Here is a 21763-nt window from a genome sequence, read left to right as displayed (position 1 = left end):
AATGAGATTAAATCATTTGCAGGAGTCAGTTAATTGTACCCATTCATTTTATTTGTATTACACTTGCAAGGTGACGGAGAAGTGGTTGAACAAGTTATAGGCCAGCAGACAGTTGATCAAGATGAGCAAGGCTTGGAGCCCAGCATTCTTGATGGCATGATTAGACAATTGCAACTACAACAAGATCAAAGAATTGGTGCAGATCAAGAATCTGCTTCAAGTGTTCCACAAAACGGGGAAGGAACGCCTAGAAGAGGTTAGTACTGGCTGGTAAATTCTTAGGTAACTTTCATAACTTTGTTATGCTGTGTGAAATATTTCAAACGGGTTTTAACTTTGTTGTATCCTGGACTAAGATTCCCTTAATGTAGTGATAGCTGATTAAGATCTTTTTATTCATTAAAACACTGCTACTCCTGTGATTAAATTACAAAACAAAGCTGCTTTACTTTTCCTTGTAAAGAGTTTTTCCTTTTAATTGTATTCCTTGTAAAGTGCCTCATGCTTAATCGTATTTTTAAAAAACTGAAATAACATTTATAGGAGCTACATTTATTCTCCTCTAAAGTTTGCAGAATAAATATTTTACTGTATTAGTCTGTAATAATACGGTACAGTATTATTCAAACTGGATTCCCCTCTCCCTTCTTTACAGATTTAAACCAGACACTCTTCTGATCTATGTCCTTGTAGTTTTAATTATGTAAGCTCATCTCCAGAAAAAGTGCTCTTTAAAAACCCCTGTAACCTCAGAGCTGCCTGAAATGATAAAGAAAAACACCTCTGTCACATTATACTTCCTTTCACTGTATTAAAATAGTAGTAGAAATAACAGTTTTAAAAGTATATGTGTAATCTCACTGTAATTTTCTGAAGGTGATAATCAGTCCTATACTTAGGATTATGGAGCCAGAAGTATGTAAAGTGTGAAATTTTTATCTTGTAGAAGGAAGAAACAAGGTTCCAATTCTCTGTAGTCTGGAAAAAAAATGCTGTCTGTTTGGTTTTGTTTTTTTTTTTTATTTTATATTTTAGCTTTTAGAAGACCAAGTTTAGACATCCAGTCTCCTCCCAATATTGGTCTGCGACGCAGCGGGCAAGTTGAAGGTGTGCGTCAGATGCATCAGAACGCTCCACGAAGTCAGATGGCTACTGAGCGAGACCTTCAGGCTTGGAGACGAAGAGTTGTTGTACCAGAAATACCACCAAGCTTACTCAGGTCTGTAGGCAGCTTACTGGGCTGCAGATGTGACTAGAGAGAACACATCATGTTGTTCTTTCTAAATCTAGACTTAAGCTAACAAAGATACACGGTACAAATTGAAATAGTTCAGTGTTATGGTCAGCTGTGCTTAAGAACTTTTTCATTGTGAAGTCCGTTCAACAATAATAGATGGAGGTTTCTCTAGTGTAGTAGAGAATTATTCTCCCATATTTCAGTGTTTTAAGTCATCTTGAGGATGGCTAGATTACTTTGATTCTTGCCAAGATAAAGTGATAACGGGTTAAATTAATGTAGATGAAAGTGTATCCTGAAGGATTGTGCTTTTGTGAGGCTTGTGGGGGTGATGTGTTAACAACCAGCAGTGAGCACTTGGAATGCTAAAGCAGTTAGCTGCTTTCAAATGTGTTTGCAGTATGCATCTGTGGAAAGGAGAATTAATATTGATAGCTAAATAATTCTTTTTACCAGTACAACCATATGTGCTGCCACATCTCTGAAGCATCTAAAAGGCTGTCTTGGTGTTGGGAGGTAGAATAATTGAGGAGAAGAATGTGGACTGAAAATGCAGTTGAAAAAGTTTATTACATTCTGGTATTTGCAAGGAAGACTTTCTTAATATCTATCCTCTTTATCTGGAAATGAGAATATGGTATAGGTGTTTGAGTCCTTTAAAGAGAACAGATAATTTTATTTTTTTTAACATTGCCAGAACAGATGTAGAATTAGATTTTCATTGCTTTCTTTTAGGAAGCAGGAAGGATATCGAATTGCTAAAGGGGAAGAGGAGAGGGATCTCTATGCAGCAGAAAAGAAAAAGTCACTCGAGTCACTGGAAAAGGTATGTGGCAGCTTCCAGGAAAATGGACGTTCTGTGCCCAGGGATAAGTCATGGTTTAAAAAATGAAAGCAGGTATTTCTGAAGGTGTGGTCTTCAAAGGTTCCTGCTGGTTCAACTTCTGCTTATTGCAGGACAAGGTTGGATTTATTTTTATGAATGCCTAGAATTCTTTTTTCTTTCAGTCTTTTCTCCTTCCATCTAAGTTAATTTTAAAGGTAGGTTTGATTTCAGACCATTCTGATTTCACTGCAGTTAAAGTTTCAAAGACAGCTTTTGCAGGTCCATGCTGAAGCACTGAGGTGCAAATGAAAAAGTTCAAGGTGCCATATTTGAAGAACTGTAGGCTATATTGCTATTCCCTTGTCCCTTCAGATGTCAATGTTTTGTATGGGGGACAACTTTTTCAGACTTGCTCAGTTTTTAGTATTTTTTTCACTAGCAATTTTCTGGAAAAGATCAGTAAGAAGGAAAAATTGTTTATTGTAAAATTTTCATACTATAGTGGCCTGATTTGCCATGTCTTGCAGTATAAAACAATTTAATGCAAGAATTCTACTGCACCCTCCCCCTAACTGGGGGAGCAAAGGATTTCTGGTTGTCTAAGAATTGCATGCTTGTAGGCAGTTAATGTCTTGATTCTGTAAATATATTATGTCATTTGAATGGACCTATCACAGTAGCTTATAAAGAGCAATTGCTTAGGATGGCTACTAAATCTGGAATCGAGAATAGCAAATTTAAAACTATTGGCTTACAGGAAAATTACTTATGGTGAAAAGGAGTCTTGACATCAGGCTGGAATGTGATGAGGCTGTTTCTGTGTTTACATTCAGCTTTTACCCGCCCTTTCACCCCTGTAAGTTTGCGACATATGTACTTGTATGTAACCTCTTTTTTACTTCCTATATAAATTAGAGTGACTCTGAGTCGTCATTAATACAATCTAAGCGTAGACTACATAGACGGAAATATCCCAGTTACCGAACACGGAATAACATTGACCAGCTGGAGTCTTCTGATGAAGAAGATAACTGCTTTGGCTTGATAGAGCAGGTAAGTGGTCTTCTGAGTTAGGTATTTTGAACTTATGTACCCCAATAAGTGAAATTCCATGTAAATGTGTGTTTTCTTTCTTAAAACAAACAAGCAAATAGAAGAAATACAATCTTTTACCAGGGAAAGTGTTGCTATAATGCCATTATTGTTAGCACTTCTCAGACCTTAGGTATCTTGCTTTAGTAATGGCAGTATTTCCTTCATTTTATAAATAGCTGAACTGGTTTTGCTGAGAATCTTCTAAACCAAATCCACAGCCTAAGGCAAAAAACAATATAAAATGCCAAGCTTGACTTAGGCAGGTTTGGATTTTAGATGTTTTGCTGTTTCTCTACAAAAATCTTCCAAATTTGTGCACACACCTAAAACTGGGAATTTTGAAGGTTCTTCAGAAAGCATTGTTTCGCCAGGTAATACGATTCTTCCACAGTCTGATTATCTTGCTGAGTCCTGGCTTGGGGTGAAACAGGACTTTGCTGTGGGTAGCAGGAGCTTTTGACTGTTGTGTTATCAAATGCTGTAAATCAGTGGTAGGACTGCTTGGATTACGGTTGTCTTGACTCGCACACAAGGAAATAGTTTCAAACTGGGAAAAGGGGAAGAAGTGGAAGGAGTATAGCAGGTTGGACTTGTTGGACCAGTTGCTTTCTTAAGGAAGAATCATGAACAGAATGGGCGCTATTCAGGAGATAGGAGAATTTTTTAAGTAAGATTAAGAATGATATTCTTTGGAAATAGGCTCTCTTCTCCTAACCTCATAATAAAGAATTCTCATGTCTTTTAAACACAAAAAATCGCTTTAATGAAAAGTTCATGTTTTCCTTATTTTGGGAATAGGGTGGAAGAGGAGTTGCAGGAGACTTTTGCAACTTCACACATTCAAAGTATACAAAGCACAATAGAGTTATGAACACTGTCATGTAGATACTACATATACTCAAACATTTTTGAAGTGATGTTAGATCTAATAATACTTAAATTAATAATACTATAAGAAGCTGAGCTTTGATGTAGATGGTTTTATTTTTGTTGTTTTTTTTTTTTTTTGTTTTAAACCTACAAATGGTAGGATGAAAGGAAGAAATAACTCGGTATTGTTCATCCTTCACACTGTGTGAACAGGTCTTAGGGGAAAGACTTAACTTTGTTACTGTGAAATTAACAATCAGTTGGACTAACTGAAACAGTATCGAACTGGAAGTTGCAAGTTAAATCTTGGGGTTTTTTTGGTTGGTTGATTTCTTTGCTTGACAGTATGTAACTTGAGATGTGAGTAATGTATTATACTTGGTAATTTCAGTTATGGAAAAGAAGTAAAAGATGATAACACAAACTGTTGAACAACAGTCAGGAAACTACTTAGGTTGTAATATATTCTGATGTGTCTTGACTGTTTAGTTTAGCATCTTAATATATGCATGACAACACCCAGTTAGTACTTGGTCAGTCAGTTGATACTAAAATCAGAAAAATCACGTGATTTTAGCTTGCATAACTAATAAAAAAAAAAAAAGTACTACTCCTGTAACAAGATATAAGCTATGTTGTGTGCAAATGGGAGACATGATTGCTTTCTTGTCTTGTGCCTTTTGCAATCTTTAAATTCTTCCTTTGCGTTCTAGTGAGCTAGATTTTACTGTGTACTTTACATGACCTAATTGCAGCATCATGAGTCTGGAATCTGAAGGAATCAAAATCACCTTCCACTTTGTCCTGTTGAATGATGTGAACTTATTATTAGACTAGAAAAAGTAGAACTGTCATATGGTAGAGGGATAGGAGTATTGCTTTGCAAAGAGTGGATACAGCAGGTGGACCCACATGGCTAATACAATGTGAGTGAACATACATTAATAGTGCACTCCTGGGGTTAATAGGGTAAGTTGAAATTGGCCCCAAAAAACAACTGCTTTCATTTCCATTTCAACAACTCTTTTTACCAGATTTCTTGCTAACTTATTAATATGCAGAGATGAATAGAGAATGTGTTTTATGTTTCAAACTCTTAAAACATGGTGTGAGAAAGCTCTGGATTGATTCTGCATATTTTTAAAATCAGGAAGCTGAAGAAAGTGAGGGCTCTGGCTCATCTGATGAAGAGGAAGAGTGGAGAAGTGACAAGAAAAGCAACAGTAATAGTTCTAGGTAAAAGTGAACAAATCCTGGCTTTAATTGTAACAAGTTTTAGAAAAGTTGCATGGAAGTTCTGTTGTGCTTCTTATGTAATAGTATTTTGCAGGGTACTGCACTGAGACATTGTATTTGTATTTAGTGTTCCATTTCACCAAAATGTTGTGTTTTTATATAGTTTTAAATACTTTTGGTTTTTTTGCTAGATGGCAACGAGAAAGATGATGGTCTGGAATGGTTTTTATAGTGTGTTTTGTCCTGTTGGGTTTTTGAGGGGTGTGGTATTTTGTTTGCTTCGGGGGATGTTTTGCTAACAATGCAGCAACTGCCAGTTGCTGTTACAAAATGGTTGGAGGAAATTATTTTGATAAGGCTATAATTCTGTTTAGAACTGAAGTTATAGATAACTTTTTAATCCCTCTGCTGTGGCTTTTTTAGATATTCTTTCCAGAACTATATAGTAGTAGAACAAATTGAGAGAGAGAGAGAGAGAGGTATAAAAAAGGCAAATGTGTATTCCTGAGATTTATATAACTATCTTTAAAGAATTTAGGTAGTTTTTGATTAGTGTCTTCTTTAAGGAGGGTTCCCAACTAGTCCAGAATTTCATTGCACAACTTTCTTGACTAAATTACATATTTTGGAATTCACCGGCCTTGGTTTCTTAAAAAAAACCCATGCTTTTAAGTCTGGTGTTCTCCAAAATTTATGATAAGCATCAAATGAAGTGTTACAACAGGTCAGCATAGTTTAGTTCTTCTGATAGAGCTTTCAACAGCAATCTGCATCTGCAGTTATTTGTCTAAAAGAATTTATCATTCTGAAATACTGACAGCTTGGTTCTGTGTTTGTATTTTCCCTGACTCCATCCACTATGGACAGTGATTCTTCAAGTAGATACTCTGACTGGATAGCTGATGCAGGGATTAATTTGCAACCTCCAGTACGGACTTCTCGACGGAAAGCTATCAGGTATTGCAGTACTTCAGAAGAGGAAGTATCAGCAGAGAAATCATCTCCTCCAAAGAGAAGAAGAAGAAAAAGGAGAAAAAAACCTAAACCAAAAAAGCTGGAGGAGGTATACAGTTAATTTCTTCTAGTCACTCTTTAATAAATTACTCTCTTAGGTTTTTAGACCTCTTCACTGGAACCTGTTACAGTAATTTTTATTGCCACTGGACAAGGATATTGGTATCGCTACATACAGTGTACTTTTTAATTAAATTGAGACTATTCCAAGTGCAAAGTATCTGCAGATTTGTATGGACGAATATACATTCCAAGCGAGGTCACTCTTGCTTTTCAAATAAAAAGGGTTCTCAGGGTTGCTGGTATCAAAGGGGAAATGTGATAATTAAAACTAGAGTTAAATAAATTCAAACAGGTTTTTAACAGGGTTTTAATCTAATAATCTGTAGAATTATTTAAGTAATGACTTTTTGAAAACTTAAGCGATATAGTCACTGTATTCTTATATTTGGGTTTTTATTCTTGAACTTTTAATTTTTTTGTAAGTTGCAATAATTTAATTTTTTTACAATACTTACTTTTCTTTATGAAAATTTTCAAGTTAATTTAAATAATTATAATTTTTTAAATTACAGTAGGTGTGATTTGCTGTTTTCTACCAAAAAGGGACAAATACAGGGTTTTTTTTAATACTTGGGGTAATTTTGATATGTTTTTCTCTCAGTTGTTTTGCTTTCTTCCAAATATTCTCAAAATGACAATTTTGGAACTGTTTTATTATGAATATTTACTGTGTGATATCTCATAATTTTTAACCTCCAAATAGTTTCCTGCAGCCTAATAGATTTTTTGGGGTTTTTTTAACTGGGCACTGAGACTGCCATGTAAATTGTAAAACTTTGTTTCTCTTCAGACCTAAATAATAGTCATCTTGTTCACTTAAATCTTCATAAAGGGAAAGAATGCTTAGTATTAGTACTACAAATACAGTTACAACTCAATGAAGGCCTTGGAGTTTTTCTGCTAATACTTTCTGGAAAAGTACTTTAGTCTTGTTTTAAGGATTTTACCTACCAAATTAAAATGGAATAAGTTGTTTTGATTTCATGTCAGGAATATGTCCGTTATGCCTAATTTTGTTCTCTGTTAAATGTGAAGGCAAATGCTGAAACACAACCAGTAAACTTGGAATTGTCGTATGATTTGCATCCTCCTGTTTGGATAACAGACACAGCTCTTCGAAGATCCCCTTTTGTTCCTCAGATGGGTGATGAGGTAGGAATATCAATAGAAATCTTTAAATGCTTGTGTTACCTAACATAATTACTTAATACAGGAAAACGTTTACCGTTTGGGGTTTGGTGTTTTTTCTCAGGTAATATATTTCCGACAAGGACATGAAGCTTACATTGAAGCAGTTAGAAGAAATAACATTTATGAACTTAATCCGCACAAGGAGCCATGGAGAAAAGTAGTCCTTAGGGTAGGTCTTCATTGAAGATACAGTGGGTTCAATACTAGTAGTATGTGAAAGAAGAGTTGTGTTACATGGTTCACAAAACATTGATTTGTGACATTATGCCATTTCTTACAATGTTTCCGTATGGAAACAATACAGGAAAGGGACTTAAATTACCAGAGTTACCTGTGGAAAGCCCAAATAACCTGTGTTAAAATTGCCAAGTCTGATGGACTGTCTTCCATTGACTCTCACACAGTTTTGATGTTTTTGGCTTTTTGCATGGGGGTACAATTCATGTGCTTGGTTAACTAATGTTAAATTAATAGTTCTGTGCATATTCCAGAAAGTAGAACTTCCTGAAACTGTTCGTTCTCACCTGTAGGATCAGGAATTAGTAAAAATTGTTGGAATTAGATATGAAGTTGGGCCTCCCACATTGTGTTGCCTCAAGCTTGCTTTTATAGATCATGCCACTGGAAAACATACAGACAAATCATTTTCCATCAGGTATGTGCATCTTTATTTTTCTGAACAGTATTTAAAACTGCATTTCTTTTTAAGCTGCTTCCTAAAGCCCTAAGGTGCACACATGAAATAGTGGTGGTTTTTGTTGTTGTAGTTTGGTTTTTGTTTTGTTTTTTTTTTAATCTAGATACCACGATATGCCAGATGTTATCGATTTCCTTATATTACGTCAGTTCTATGATGAAGCACGGCAAAGGAACTGGCAAGCTTGTAAGTGTGTGTGCTGCATATTTTACGAAACAATTTTGAAATCAAACATTTATCCTTGGCTAATTGCTAATATGCTAAATGCTACTTGCTTCTAACTTCAGAGGGCTGTCTGGTACGTGTGATCTCTCTTCCCCTTAGAAATATGAGCCTAGTAACTACTCTGTTGAGCCTTTTGAAGGGATTACTACAGATCTAAGGCGTACAGTCTTCAAAACATATATTGAGGCCTTAGTGTCCCCCTTTTCTTACTTGTAGCTAGTAACAAACTTACTCAGGTTTTAGCACTGACATTCTTTTGGCATAATAGTCGCTTCATCTTTTATTGAATATCAGTGGATATAGAACTTCAAACTGAAAAACTTCAATCAAAATTTTTTCTAATTGCATGTAGAAGAAGCATAGTTAAATAACTTTTCTTAGTAAAATATCTGAGCAGAGTTGTTTTTTTTTTTTTGCACTAGCTGATAGGTTCCGATCCATTATTGATGATGCATGGTGGTTTGGAACGGTGCTGGGTCAAGAACCATATCAGCCTCAATATCCAGATAGTCATTTTCAGTGTTACAGTGTTAAGTAAGTATGAAAAGATTTTGCATTTCTAATGTGAGTAGTGTGGATTGCCTCTTACATAGCTGGTTCATTTGATGTGAGAATGTATTGTTCAAATGATTTCACTGGTCATATTATCACTTCTTAGTGATTTCAAGTGATTATCAGTTCTTAGTGGTTTCTAGTGATTATCAATTCTTAGTGGTTTCAAGTTGCTAATCTAACACAGTGTGAATAGGTAGTAACTTCTGGCAAATTTTCAGTGAATAATATAGTAAAAAGTTATTGATATCTTTCACATTTTTAAATCATTTTCTGTAATGACAAGTAGTAGATCTCTTTCACAAAGCAAGCAGTGCAATTTTCTGTGTATGTTAATTATAATTGGTTTTGGATGGGGCATTCTGAATCTGTTACTGCTCTCATCATGCTTGACACATGAATATTGTCAGACAGAAGAATGTTTTGTCTTGACTGAACTTTAATCTCTTCACTGTCTAGTGGTATTTTGCCATATTTCCTATTTTGCAGATCCCACTTGCAATTCCACTTTTGATTTCTTCTTTGGGTGATATTTAGCTAGGTAACTGGCAGATAATGTGACCCTGTAACAGGCAAGTCCCTTTGACCAGCATACTTGTCAGGAGATAATACCACCTGGATGAAGGCATATAGTATCAAGTGCATTGTTCAAAGCATGGAATACTAATAAAGTAAAGGATATTGGAGTAGAAAAAAAAACCCTGTTTAAACGAAGGCAAAGAATATCTGAGTCAAACTAGTAACAAGATAGATGAACCATTACCTTCTTTACCACAGCAGGTTCTGAAAAATTACTTCATACTATCCCTCCGTGACAGGTTGACGTTAGAGGTGTTCCTATGCATCCTCTTTATATTGGCAAAGAAGTCCTTCACACAGAGTAGAAGAAATGTGGACAAAGGTAACTTTGGCCCTCAGTGCTTATAATCAGGATATTGTCAACAGCACTGTGCCAGTAACTATGAAGAAAATTAACTCTATCCCAGCTGAAATGAAGACACTTCCCAAGTTGTCTGGAATGGTTCTGGGATCTTGCTTGCTTTGGATTCTTCCAGCAAGGGAGGATTGCCAGGAGAATAATCATTGAATACATAATATTTGTATTTCTGTCATGACCAGGGATTCTTCCCCTGTCTTTTACAGTATATTTGATATTCAGAGTTGCATTGTTAGAGGGCTTTCACTACCCCCCACTGTCTTTCTGACAGTTGCTTACTCACCCATGAGAAAGTACATACAGACAGAAACCTGAGATCCAGACTGTTTGTATGTTGATTTCATTCTGCTTTGGACTTTTGTCTTGCCCAAAGAGAGTATCTTGACAAGCTAAAATGGTACTGATGCTTACTTACATCTTATTCATGTCCCAGGATAGATACACAGGACTGCGTATCTCCTGCAGGTGATGTAGTGGTAAATCATTCAAGTTACTGGCTAGTATATTTTCGCTTGTTTTGTAAAATGATGTCCAGAGTAAAAGTCCACTGAGTCCAGATACCAGTGTGAAAATACAGCTGAATCTTAATTCAAAGTACTGAATTTTATCAGTTAAGTAGCTCAGACCATGGAGAATATATGTTACCTTCTGAATGTTATACCTTTCATATGTTTTGTTATGTTACCACAGTTGTTCCTTCAGAGTAAGTTTAGATGGGGTTATTAGTTGTTTTCTTGGCCAATTAAAAATCAAGATTCCAGTTATGAAAAAGAGCCTGTAGTCAATTTCTTAGACTCCTTTCTTCTGTGAACTCTAAAGGGTGTTTCAATATTTTAATACACCAGCCTTTACCAGGGTAAAGTCTAGAATTGCTTTGAAGTTAGCTTAATAATTGAATAGGTAAGGAATGCAGTGCTCTTTAAAGATTTGTCCTGCTTTTGTAGAGAATGTAACTTTGTTCTACCTTGACTCACAAACAACTTCTCTAGAGAAGATTCTTAAAATATGTATATGAAAATATTTTAAGTGTTTTGCAGGTAGTTAGGTTTTACAACTTGGCTGGGTGCTTCACTCTTCTTTTAAGTACAGGCCTTTGTTCAAGAATCTAAAGTCTTGTCTACCCAAGAATCTGCATGTGGTTCAGCAGCAGTAGCTTCATATTTTGCATTCATATACTGTATGCATTGCATACAAAGGTATTTTTAAAAACAAGTTTTACATTTATTTAAATGGGAAAAAGTAAACACAAATGGTTGTGACTCTTGGCAAAACTGCAATGTGCTGGCTGTTTTCTTCAATCAGGTTTTGAGTTACTGTGCTTCTTTAGATGGTGGAATTCCTCTCATTCAGCTCAGTTTGACTGTCTGCAATTGTTCTTTGCCACTTCTGAGACAAAGAACTTTATTGGAATAGAAGTGCTTTTATATTATACCAGAAGCAACCTTTGAAAGCTGGCTTCAAAACTCAGTGATGGAAAGTGTGAGAAAACCACATTTGAATAAAATGAAGGGAGTAATTGCCATGTAACTTAAAAGTCTTACCAGTAACCAGGTTGTCACGCTTGGGAATCCTCTCAAACTATCAACACCACGGTTGTATAGATAATAAATAAATAGAAGATGTATGAATGGAATGTTTTGTTATATTATTGGCCAGACAAAAATAGGTATTTGTGTAGTAGAAGCAGTTTTATATATCCTCAAGTTGCGTTACTGTTACTTCAGTTGTGTGGATGAATGGAGCTTCAGAGAAACTAAATGGGTCTTGTGCTGTACTGAACTGTACTGTTAAAATCTTTCATACAATATTATGAACTAGTATATATGTTTACGAATGCTAACAACTTTTGAAGTATTGTACATACATTAACTGGGGAGGAGAACCAGACAGTTGAACCTTCAGAACTCTGTTAGTTCATAAATGTCAAACAGGCTGAATGTGGCTGGATCGATTTTTGTGGTTTTTTTTCCTAGAGTCAATGGGTAATCCAGTATAATTGAGAGGTACTCTTGCCTGAGCAGAGTTTTAGTAATAAAATATTATAAGAATGATCATCTCAGTTTTCAGTTTGTTTGAAATAAATACACGGGAGGTATTAGATTAAATACGTAAGTTTGTTAAGTCATAAGAAGTAGATGGCACTCAACCAGGCATTTGAAGAACTCTGATATGAAACTCCTGGCAGAGTTGCAAACTGTGCTACAGTTGGACCCTGTACTAGAGAACTGTCAGATTGCTATTGTAACTCCTGCAAACAGAGAAGGCCCTGGAGGAAAGTTGGTGAGCTGTAAACTGATCTATTTGGCTTCAGTTTCTGGTATATGCCTATAGTAAATGCTATTGAGCATAAGGATAAACCCTGCTGTAGGAAAGAGCCAGCACTGCATCTGTACGGGGGAGTTCTGCCTCTACCCCTTTTAAACTTCTGTGGCTCTGTTGATAAGCGTATGAATAAAGTGGACAGTAGACAGCATGTATTTGATATGCTTGATACGCTTGTGAGGTGGGCTGATGCCAGCCTTATGAAGTTTAACCATGCCAAGTGCAAGGTCCTACACCTGGGTTGGAGCAATCCCAGGCACAGCTACAGGTTGGGCGGAGAAGAGATTCAGAGCAGCCCTGCAGAGAAGGACTTGGGGGTGTTGGTTGATGAGAAACTGAACATGAGCCAGCTTCAGTGTGTGCTTGCAGCCCAGAAAGCCAACCGTACGCTGAGCTGCATCAAAAAGAGCGTGATCTTAAAAGGGTTGAAGGTCCTGCCCCTCTACTCTGCTCTTCTGAGACCTCACTTGGAGTATTGTGTGCAGTTCTGGTGTCTTCAACATAAAAAAGGCATGAAACTGTTGGAACAAGTCCAGAGGAGGGCCACGAGGATGATCAGGGGCTGGAGCACCTCCTGTATGAAGACAGGCTGAGAAAGTTGGGGCTGTTCAGCCTGGAGAAGGGAAGGCTGCGTGGAGACCTCATAGCAGCCTTCCAGTATCTGAAGGGGACCTACGGGATGCTGGAGGGGCACTCTTCATTAGAGACTGTAGCAACAGGAAAAGGGGTAGCAGGTTAAAACTTAAACAGGGGAAGTTCAGGTTAGATACAAGGAAGAAGTTCTTTATTGTGAAAGGTGGTGAGACACTGGAATGGGTTGCCCAAGGAAGTTGTGAATGCTCCACCCCTGTCGGTGTTCAAGGCCGGGTTGGACAGAGCCTTGGGTGACATGGTTTAGTGTGAGGTGTCCCTGCCCATGGTAGGGGAGTTGGAACTAGATGATCTTAAGGTGCTTTTGAACCTGAACTATAATTCTATGTACCAGATACTTTGTGGGTAAAGACTCCAAAAAAGCTGTCTCTTCAGATGGAAGTGATGGTGAAAGGGGTGTGTTCATAGTTCACGAAGTCATAAAGGTGATAGGCATGGTGAATAGAGAAGAATTAGTCACCAGATTCTGTAATGACAGAACTAAAGGTGCATGTTGAAATCTGTAGGGGACTTGTTTAAAGGAGTTTGGGTTTGGTTTTCTGTTGTGGCCTTTTTTGTTTGTTTGTTTGGGTTTTTTTTTTTTGTTGTTGGGGCTAGTGAACTTTGGAAATATATTTTACACAGGAAGCTGTGGAAACAGTGTTAGCAGGGTCAAAAAGGTATTAGACAAGAGTAAACATGTACTAATGGAAATAGGCTGGGGTGTGTTCGCAAACATGCCTAGAGGAATACAGTGATCATGAATGCTGAAGTATGAGTAGAATTAACTTGTACCAGGATCTTATGGTCTCTGTAAATAGCATTTCCCAGTAATAGTTTCAAAGACACATTACTTGTCTAGCTGGACCAGTAGGGCATTAAGCTGATTCAATCAGGTATTTCATATCTTTGAAATATCAAAATTCATTGATACTTTTTGTGTTGTTAAAAACGTGTAAAAATCTGCCAAATGTAGTAGGATTTGGCGATATCTCAAAATTATATTCGTCAGTAATAGATAAGTGCACTGTCAATGTCAGTTCTATTTGCCTTTGCTTCTTCTTGGTTGTTACTTAACTTCAGTTTCTTCATTTTATATTTAATCTTTTGTCATGTGCCTTATGAAATACTAATATACCAAATACATCGCTTACTGTGCTTTCTCTGAAAGATTCCACAGACTTGCACAACTACTGTTGTGGTTAGCAGAAAGAAAAATCCTTTCCCCTGTGTGCTTTTATTATAGCATCCCCTTGATGATGTTATTTTTCCAAGTGTATGGCTTATTTGTTTTCTGTAACTTCCTTATATGTCCTTTGTAAAATTGATTTTCTCTATCAAGTTGCATACAGCCAAATCAGGAACATAGGAGCATTAAGCCAAACCTTAATTTGAAATTCATTATGAAGAATGTTTCCTTTTTGCACTGTGACAGCTGATTGCTAGCTAATGTTTTTGTTTATATGCACATTTATACAGTATATTTGTATTAATACCTAAATATAGCTGTGATTTAAATCTGCTTGGAGGAATACCTCTGAGTCAAGATAACCTTAATTTTTTTTGTCCTTTTTTTTTTTCTTTTCCAACTTGGTGACCATCAGATGGGACAATGGTGAAATTGAAAAACTTAGCCCATGGGACATGGAACCAGTTCCTGATAATGGTAGGTATAAACTCAATAAAACAGTTTCATGTGTTTCTTCCTCTTTCTAGTTCCTTCATTCCGTGCAGGTAGTGGACCTTAGGTGATTCCTATCTTTCTTGTGACTCTTGCCACTAAGTCATCCAAATACAGTGCATATCTACTTAACAGGTGGAACTGATAAGGTAATAGTTATCCTTTAAATTATAGAGAATGTCAACAGGGTGGTTTTGTGCATTCAGGCAAGAAAGTTCTTGAAGACAATCTTGCTTCAGATTTACTGAAATACCTTGAATATACCTATTTATTTTAATTTTTTTCCCCTTGCGTCTTCAAGAGCAATTTTGAAGGAAATAGTTTAAATGTGTAGCTCTATCTTATGCAGTAAAACCTGCTACTTCCAAATGTCAAGTTTCAGATACATCTTAAGTTTCAAGAAACCTGGTTTGTAATACATTATGGTATAAGGGGGTGGGGGAAGAATGCATAAAAAGAATGTATAAAATAATTTCCTGTCAGCCAGTCCTTCCTGCATGTAGTTTAAACCCAGCAATTTATAAAGTTTGCTGGTCAAATCCAAATTAACTGTAAATGAAACAGTTGCATTCCTTTTTTGTCTTACTCAACTCAATTTTCCAGTGCTTGTTGGTACCACCTGGGTGGAGGAGGGAGAGTTTCTGAAGCAGTGAGAGAGTAGTTACTGAATAAGCAGTCAAAGATACCAATTTTCTTAATAATATTTGCTAGGAGTTGGCTTGTTTCCCAGACACCAGGAAGGCTTACACTGTATTTTTTTTTATTTCTTAAGTATGAGGATATTGTATACATGTGGATGTTTCTCAGGAGCCACCTGTCTAATCTTCAAAGTGTTAGATGGCTGCTTCAGTCATATCTTGCGAGGGCAAATTCTGCAAAACAGTCTTAAATCAAAATGTTATATGGAAATCATTTTACATTTTAATTTATAGAAAACAAATAGCAGGGTTTTGGTTTTACACACACACACACACACACACACACACACACAGATTTAATTGAAACATTCCATTTTCTCATTACCAACATCTGTCTCCTCCTAACATACAGAAGCTTTTCTTATTCCTTGTGAACTGGTTAATGCTTCCCATATATGTCACTGAGTGACTGTTGTATTACTGGAGGCTCACAAGCCGTATGTATGAACTTAAGTCAGGATTTATTTTGTTAGCAAGACAAATTGTATCCATTTCTTGTGAGCACTGTGTACTAACTATGGTTTAAGTTTCTGTTTATATCAGTTCTTCCTCCCAAGGATTGAAATGTAAAGAGCAGCGTTCTTAACCACTTATATTTGATAGCATAAAGAACTAGGGTTCTTCAAATTGCTATGCTGGCAATGTGATGACAGACATCCTGCAGATGCTGATTTAAATCTGGATAATATTAAATGTGTAAGTCATCCTTTACTGGCTATATGAGAGAAATTTTAACTTCTTTCTTTGACCTAGTAAGTTACTACTTTATGTTAAGAGCTTAAGGTTTGATCTATCTGAGGAGCTGTGACTTTACCATGCAAAAACTGGGGGCACACACATACACCAAAAAAAAAAAAAAAAAACACACAAAAAACCAACCCCAAAACACAGCTCTAAAAGCTAATGTGTCTTTTGTTGATAAGGTCAAAGAACTGAGAACATCCTTTGAACAGGTCAAGGATAAATACTACAAGCAGCCACTAGGCTAGAGAAATAAAAAAATTGCTTGAAGACAATTTGTAACTCCTTATTTTTGCCAGAAAATGGCACTGTAGGGAAGTAAAGCGTCCTGCAGAAAGGTTTTGGGCATTTATGGAAAGCATTATCATGTTAACAGTATAGTATAAATCAGAGGTTAGCTCCCTCCTCCTTTGCTTTTTCTTTCTTTCTTCAATTGAATGACTTGCAGATCAAATTAAAATTGTACCTCATGTTTGCCACTCTTCTCTCAAAGCATTTTTTACTCACTTTACTAAGATAGATGTATGGGAGAAGGATAGCACTGAAGTTGGACTAACTAGCAGGTCACAACTTTTGTTACCTTTTGTATCTTGTAAACATGAGTTTTGTCTTGCGATTATGAAGATACAGTATTAGGTATCAAACTCTTGTCACAGACAGTGCTGTCAAGATGAGGAGAAGCTGGTGCATATGGACCTGAAAATTCAGTTTTAAGCAGCCTGCTTAGTAGTCCAGTATTGGTGTGAACTGGCTGTTGCATATATAAAAACTGTCAGTAGCAGTACTGTAAGTACTGCAACCCTCCTCCTGGGGGTGCAGATTTGTGACCCATTTACTCTATTAGATTAGATTAGGCCATATGGTCATACTATGAAAATATACATAAAATGCCAGGAGTTGTGACAAGTCTTCTGTGACACACATACCAGGGTGCTGCAAAGGACGCGAAGCAGAGATATTTGTGCTGCTTGAGAAGGACAGTCTTGTTTGTTTTAGTCTGTCATTCTGCTTTAGTTGTTACTCCTGCAGGAGAAAATCCCTCTTGAGCGCTTATGCAATGGAGTGCCAGATACCATGTTGAGTTCTTCTTGACACAACCCTATGTAAGTTTAGAAGCATTACTCGCTGCTTTCTCTTAGTGTTGTCTTCAGGAAGTTTGGTTGCAGAATTTGTTTTAGGTTGAAGATGAGTTAGAAGGATCATCTAAGTGAGTCACCTCTGTCCCTTCAGCTTTTCCTAGCACCTTTTTGTATTTTATCCTTTTTTTTTCTTGAAGAACTGCTTCATCTCTAATACTATTTCAGTGGATAACAAATACTTAGGCCTCCATCAATGTAATATTGAACAGAGGTTATTAAGACTAACCCTATTCAGTTGAAGGAAAAAATAGTCCTTTTCATAAACTTAGAAGATTCCTTGGGGTATTTTTTTTGTTGTTGTTTTTTAGTGGGCTTAGTTTTTTGGGTTTTTTTTTTTTTTTTTGGCTACAGTATTTGTAGCTGAAATGTATTTTAGAATTTGTATGTAACATATTCATGGATTACAGTCATTGTAACACTGAAAAGGACTCTATCCTCTTTCTTGCTTTCATTTTTAATGGACAGACTCTCAGATGCTAATGGAAGTTCTTACTGTTAGCCTGCATGCTTTATACTGTTGGATTTATCTGCTAATAAAAAGAATTTATCTGCTAATTCCAGTTGTCCTATTCAGTACAAAGCAGTGCTGTTTCCTACCCACGGTGTCTGATAGGAACCTTCAAATGTTTTTTCCTCTTCGAGTGCTCAAATGAAACGAGGAACTTAGCTTTTCAAAAACAATGAAAGTGCAGAAACTGCCGATGTAGTTAAAAAAAAATCTGTTGAGTTAATAAGGAAAGATAACCAGGGATGACACATTATCTACTCAATCATTCTGCTTTGGCCAGATTGCATTAGTCTTTGGAAGCGGACTCTTTCCACAGAACCATACATTACAGCTTGATACTTCTACTAGTTCTTACTGCCTTGAAATGATTAATCTGCCATGTTCAAAATAAATATTTTATTAAATGTCCAAATGATTGCTCCTGTTAATACCAGGAAGAATCTCACAAAGTCTGTTGCCTGTCTTGCATGTGGTTAAGGTCGGGGCACAAATTAACTCATTAGGGTAAAATCCTGTGAAGTTTAGGGTATGCATTTAAAAAAAAAAAAAAAAAAAAAAGCATATGAACAGCTCTTTTAAGTCCACTGCTTAGATAGAGAGGAAAAGGACTTCTGGAAATTTGGAACTGCAGAATAGGTGAATAAGGGATATCTTTGCTTTTATTTGCCTTTTGTGTACTTATTTCCCCTTTAGTCTTGGCTTCAAACTCTACTTTAAGGCAATTGTTTTTGTCAGTTTTGAGCATATGAGTATTTAATATGTGCAAGTGCTTAACAATTTATCTTGTTTTGTGTTCTCACTCCTTACCTTCTCCTGTTTGGTATCACTCTTCAGTCGATCAGCCTGAAGAATTAGGAGCTAGTGTTTCTGTGACATTTGAAGAGGTGGAGAAGCTGCTATATAAACCACAAGAAGGGGAGTGGGGGATGAGATCTCGTGATGAAGCATGTGAACGGATTATCAGTGGTATTGATCAGCTTATGACTCTTGGTAAGCATGTCATCTAAACTTTATGTGGTTTTCTCCTAATGTTACATTTATAAATAGAATATCCACCCTAGAATATCCACGGCATCCTTTAAAAATTCTCTATGACAAAGTACTAGAAATGTTCATACATTATGTGCAGTTCTTTCTGTTTGTACTGAGATTTTTATTTTTTTATACATCATTGCTTTTATCAAGAAGCAGTTCAACACCTGGCTTGATTGTCACACGCATGCATGCAAGCCTTGAAATTTTTAAATTAATCTTGCTCTTTCTTAACAGACATTTCAGCAGCTTTTGCTGCTCCAGTTGACCTGTGTACATATCCCAAGTACTGTACCGTGATTGCTTATCCAACAGACCTGAACACCATCCGGACAAGACTGGCTAACAGATTTTACAGGTCAGTACTAGCAGTAGAAACAAGGGCAAGTGTGGCCCTGAGTTTCTGTTGTGGGAAGATTAAACTTTTTTAGTAAAAGCAATTGTTCTTTTTACAAACATTCTGAAAACCGGTAGTCCAGTACCTGAATTCAGTATTACTGGTGCTTTGTAGCAGGGCTCCGATGGTTGGTATAACTGCGATGTTGTGTTCATTTTTAATGAATAATTTTGATAAATAATGTATTCAATTTTAATGAATAATTTTCTTAGTTCCTAAAGAAATTGATTTCGGCCTACACTGGCACTGTTTCCAGAGTCACACTGACAGATACCTGAACACTGATACTCTGAGAAATTTTTAAATCAGTAAATGTTTTTAATAAAGCAAACTATATAGTCATGCCAGTGCTGAGGGCTTAAATCAGATTTTGAAGTGCTGTGATTCAGTTGCTTTGAACTTGAAGAGGGTTAAGATCTTTAGCACTTATTACTTTCAGAAATAGGCTTAAACACAGAGATGACATGTTAAATATTAACAGCAGCTTTTTAAATGATAAACACTTACGGTAGAGAAAGAAGGAAGAAACTGAAGTGTAGTGATGATGGAGTTCTGATTTGCTGAATGTGTTGGATATAGTCCTAAAGAAACTTTAAGGGTGTTCTTCATCTGGACTTGCATTCAGTTTGCCTAAAAATACAGCAAAGAGTCATTAGTAGTTGTTTTTCTTGTTCATAAGACTGAAATATTGCTTGGGAAATAGTTTGAAGTTCTGTAGGCAAAGAGCTGTAAACTTGGGGTTATAAACTGCTTCACAATTATAAGGAATTGGAAAAATGAATGTTATAAATGAAATTACATAGCTGTGCCAGCTCATTTCTGTGAAGTTAAAACTTCAATTTGTAGCATTTTCTACTGGTCTAATGAGATTTAAACCAGAAGATGTCTATCTTAAACTGGACAGAAAATTGCCAAGTTTTTTGCCGTTTTTAAGCTTTTTAGCTTAGTATTAAAGGTGAAATATTTTTTAATTTTAAGGAGAATCTCTGCGTTGGTTTGGGAAGTAAGATATATTGAAAGCAATGCTAGGACCTTCAATGAACCTGGGAGTGCTATTGCTAGAGCTGCAAAAAAGATCACTACCCAGCTCTTAAAGTTTATCAAGTAAGTGGCATTTTAATCTATTCATTGTTTGAATACTTGTGCTCTGAAATGGTGGAAGAGTATCTTAACATCACTTTGTTGTGAATACTGCTTCTTTTGTTTTCTTACTATTCCTCAGTGCCCTGCAGGACAAGTGAATAATTCTGAGTATTATCTTAACCAAGGAAATGCTTAAATGTTCAGCATAGAGACATTTTAACTTTTTCCCTTAGTAGCATTCACTGGTATTTATAGTATTGAAGTGTCGCTGGACATTAAAGTGGCTCAACCTATAAAGTTAAGTTCTGTGCTGTCTAGCACATGTGTAGAAGTTGTTGTGGTAGCTTGTCTGACTCAGTTCAGTCGACAGGATTATTTTGAAAGAAGTTAGCATAGGCAGTCTTCCTGCAGGTGAAGGCCCCTTTCAAATCCCTAATGCTAATTTCACCCTCCTCCCCTCACTACTTCTGAAATGCACAGTATAGCAGTTTTTCAGAAGTAACATTATAATCATCTTGAGTTTTGTTTTTAATTTAATTCTTAGTTACTGTCTTCTAGTAGAAGTATAACTTTTGATTGTGGCTGGGTTTAATCTAGGAAATGATAGGTATGTTTTTGCTGTTCCAGTAACAGAGATTTAATTGCATTACAGTGATCAGAACTGTACAAACATTTTTGAACTATGTAGCACAACAGATGATGAACAAGATTGTCTTGATGCTGATCGGGTAAGCTTTTTTGAGGATAATTCCAGTAATGTATGGTGGCACGAAAATGCCACTAGCCTTCAAATATTTTTGGTAAAATTGTTCAGTTGTTTTTACAGAGATGTTTGTATTTATCCATTTACATAGTTAAATGTGGATTATATTATGAATGTGGGGAATGAGGTGAGAAGATGGTTTATTAAAGTAATTTTGAGTTGTCAATATTAAGAAGTAAAATAAATATGTATTTTGTACTGTGACTGTACTATCAACTAAAGCAATTCTGTGTTTTGTGAGTGGCACTGTGTTTCTGAATCATGTTAATGTGCAGAAACATGACATAAATATTTCAAGAGTATATGGATAGCTGTTTTCATTGTGGTTTTAATTATATGCATCTGGTTATTTCTGAAATAAAAACTGGCATTCATATAGTCATAAATGCTAAAAGCTGAAAAGTTGTATAACTATTGCAGTGATGCTTTGGCTCTCAGTTTCTCTGTATACCACAATATGAATTGTGCATCAGATTTACATGCCTCATTGAGAATTTAATAACATGCATTTATCTTGAATTTCATAAAGGTAAATATGCAGAACTGTTACACCATGAATGTTATCTGCATTCTGTATGCTTATTAATAGTCTATCCAAAGCTGCCCAAACTGATGTCTTTTTCACGTTTTGATTTCTAATTTGTCGTTTACTAGTAAGATTTTGTAACGTTGCAAAGTAGTTGCTCTCCCTTGCAGATTAATATGTAGGGAACAAATCATACTGAGTCATTTTAGTTCTTTATCTCGCTACTACAGCATTGCCATAGTACTTCCATGTTATAAGGTTGGGGTTTTTTTTACCAAAAGTAACTTGATCACAAGATGT

General features: G+C 36.1%; 1 protein-coding gene across 7 annotated transcripts in view; it reads left to right on the top strand.

Moving 5' to 3' along the window:
* The window catches only part of BRWD1 (bromodomain and WD repeat domain containing 1), a 58809-nt gene that overhangs the window by 21465 nt on the left and 15581 nt on the right, over nt 1-21763 (top strand). For 3 of the 7 annotated variants that reach the window (XM_080612385.1, XM_080612384.1, XM_080612383.1), the window contains 16 exons: nt 71-256; nt 1036-1219; nt 1973-2063; nt 2979-3116; nt 5179-5264; nt 6132-6327; nt 7377-7493; nt 7594-7701; nt 8063-8187; nt 8333-8415; nt 8877-8988; nt 14500-14561; nt 18497-18652; nt 18932-19052; nt 20070-20195; nt 20827-20902. In XM_080612385.1, the coding sequence (XP_080468511.1) occupies nt 71-256; nt 1036-1219; nt 1973-2063; nt 2979-3116; nt 5179-5264; nt 6132-6327; nt 7377-7493; nt 7594-7701; nt 8063-8187; nt 8333-8415; nt 8877-8988; nt 14500-14561; nt 18497-18652; nt 18932-19052; nt 20070-20195; nt 20827-20902 (1967 nt within the window). Of the gene's footprint in view, nt 1-70; nt 257-1035; nt 1220-1972; nt 2064-2978; nt 3117-5178; nt 5265-6131; nt 6328-7376; nt 7494-7593; nt 7702-8062; nt 8188-8332; nt 8416-8876; nt 8989-9824; nt 9908-14499; nt 14562-17044; nt 17119-18496; nt 18653-18931; nt 19053-20069; nt 20196-20826; nt 20903-21763 lie in introns of those variants that run through there. The other 4 variants (XM_080612386.1, XR_013956367.1, XM_080612387.1 and 1 more) reach the window with 4 other exon arrangements.

The sequence above is a fragment of the Psittacula echo genome (genome assembly GCF_963264785.1).
Source record: "Psittacula echo genome assembly, chromosome: 3".
NCBI lineage: Eukaryota > Metazoa > Chordata > Aves > Psittaciformes > Psittacidae > Psittacula > Psittacula echo.
The sequence above is the reverse complement of the archived record's forward strand: the minus strand, read 5'-3'. Positions and strand labels throughout refer to the sequence as shown.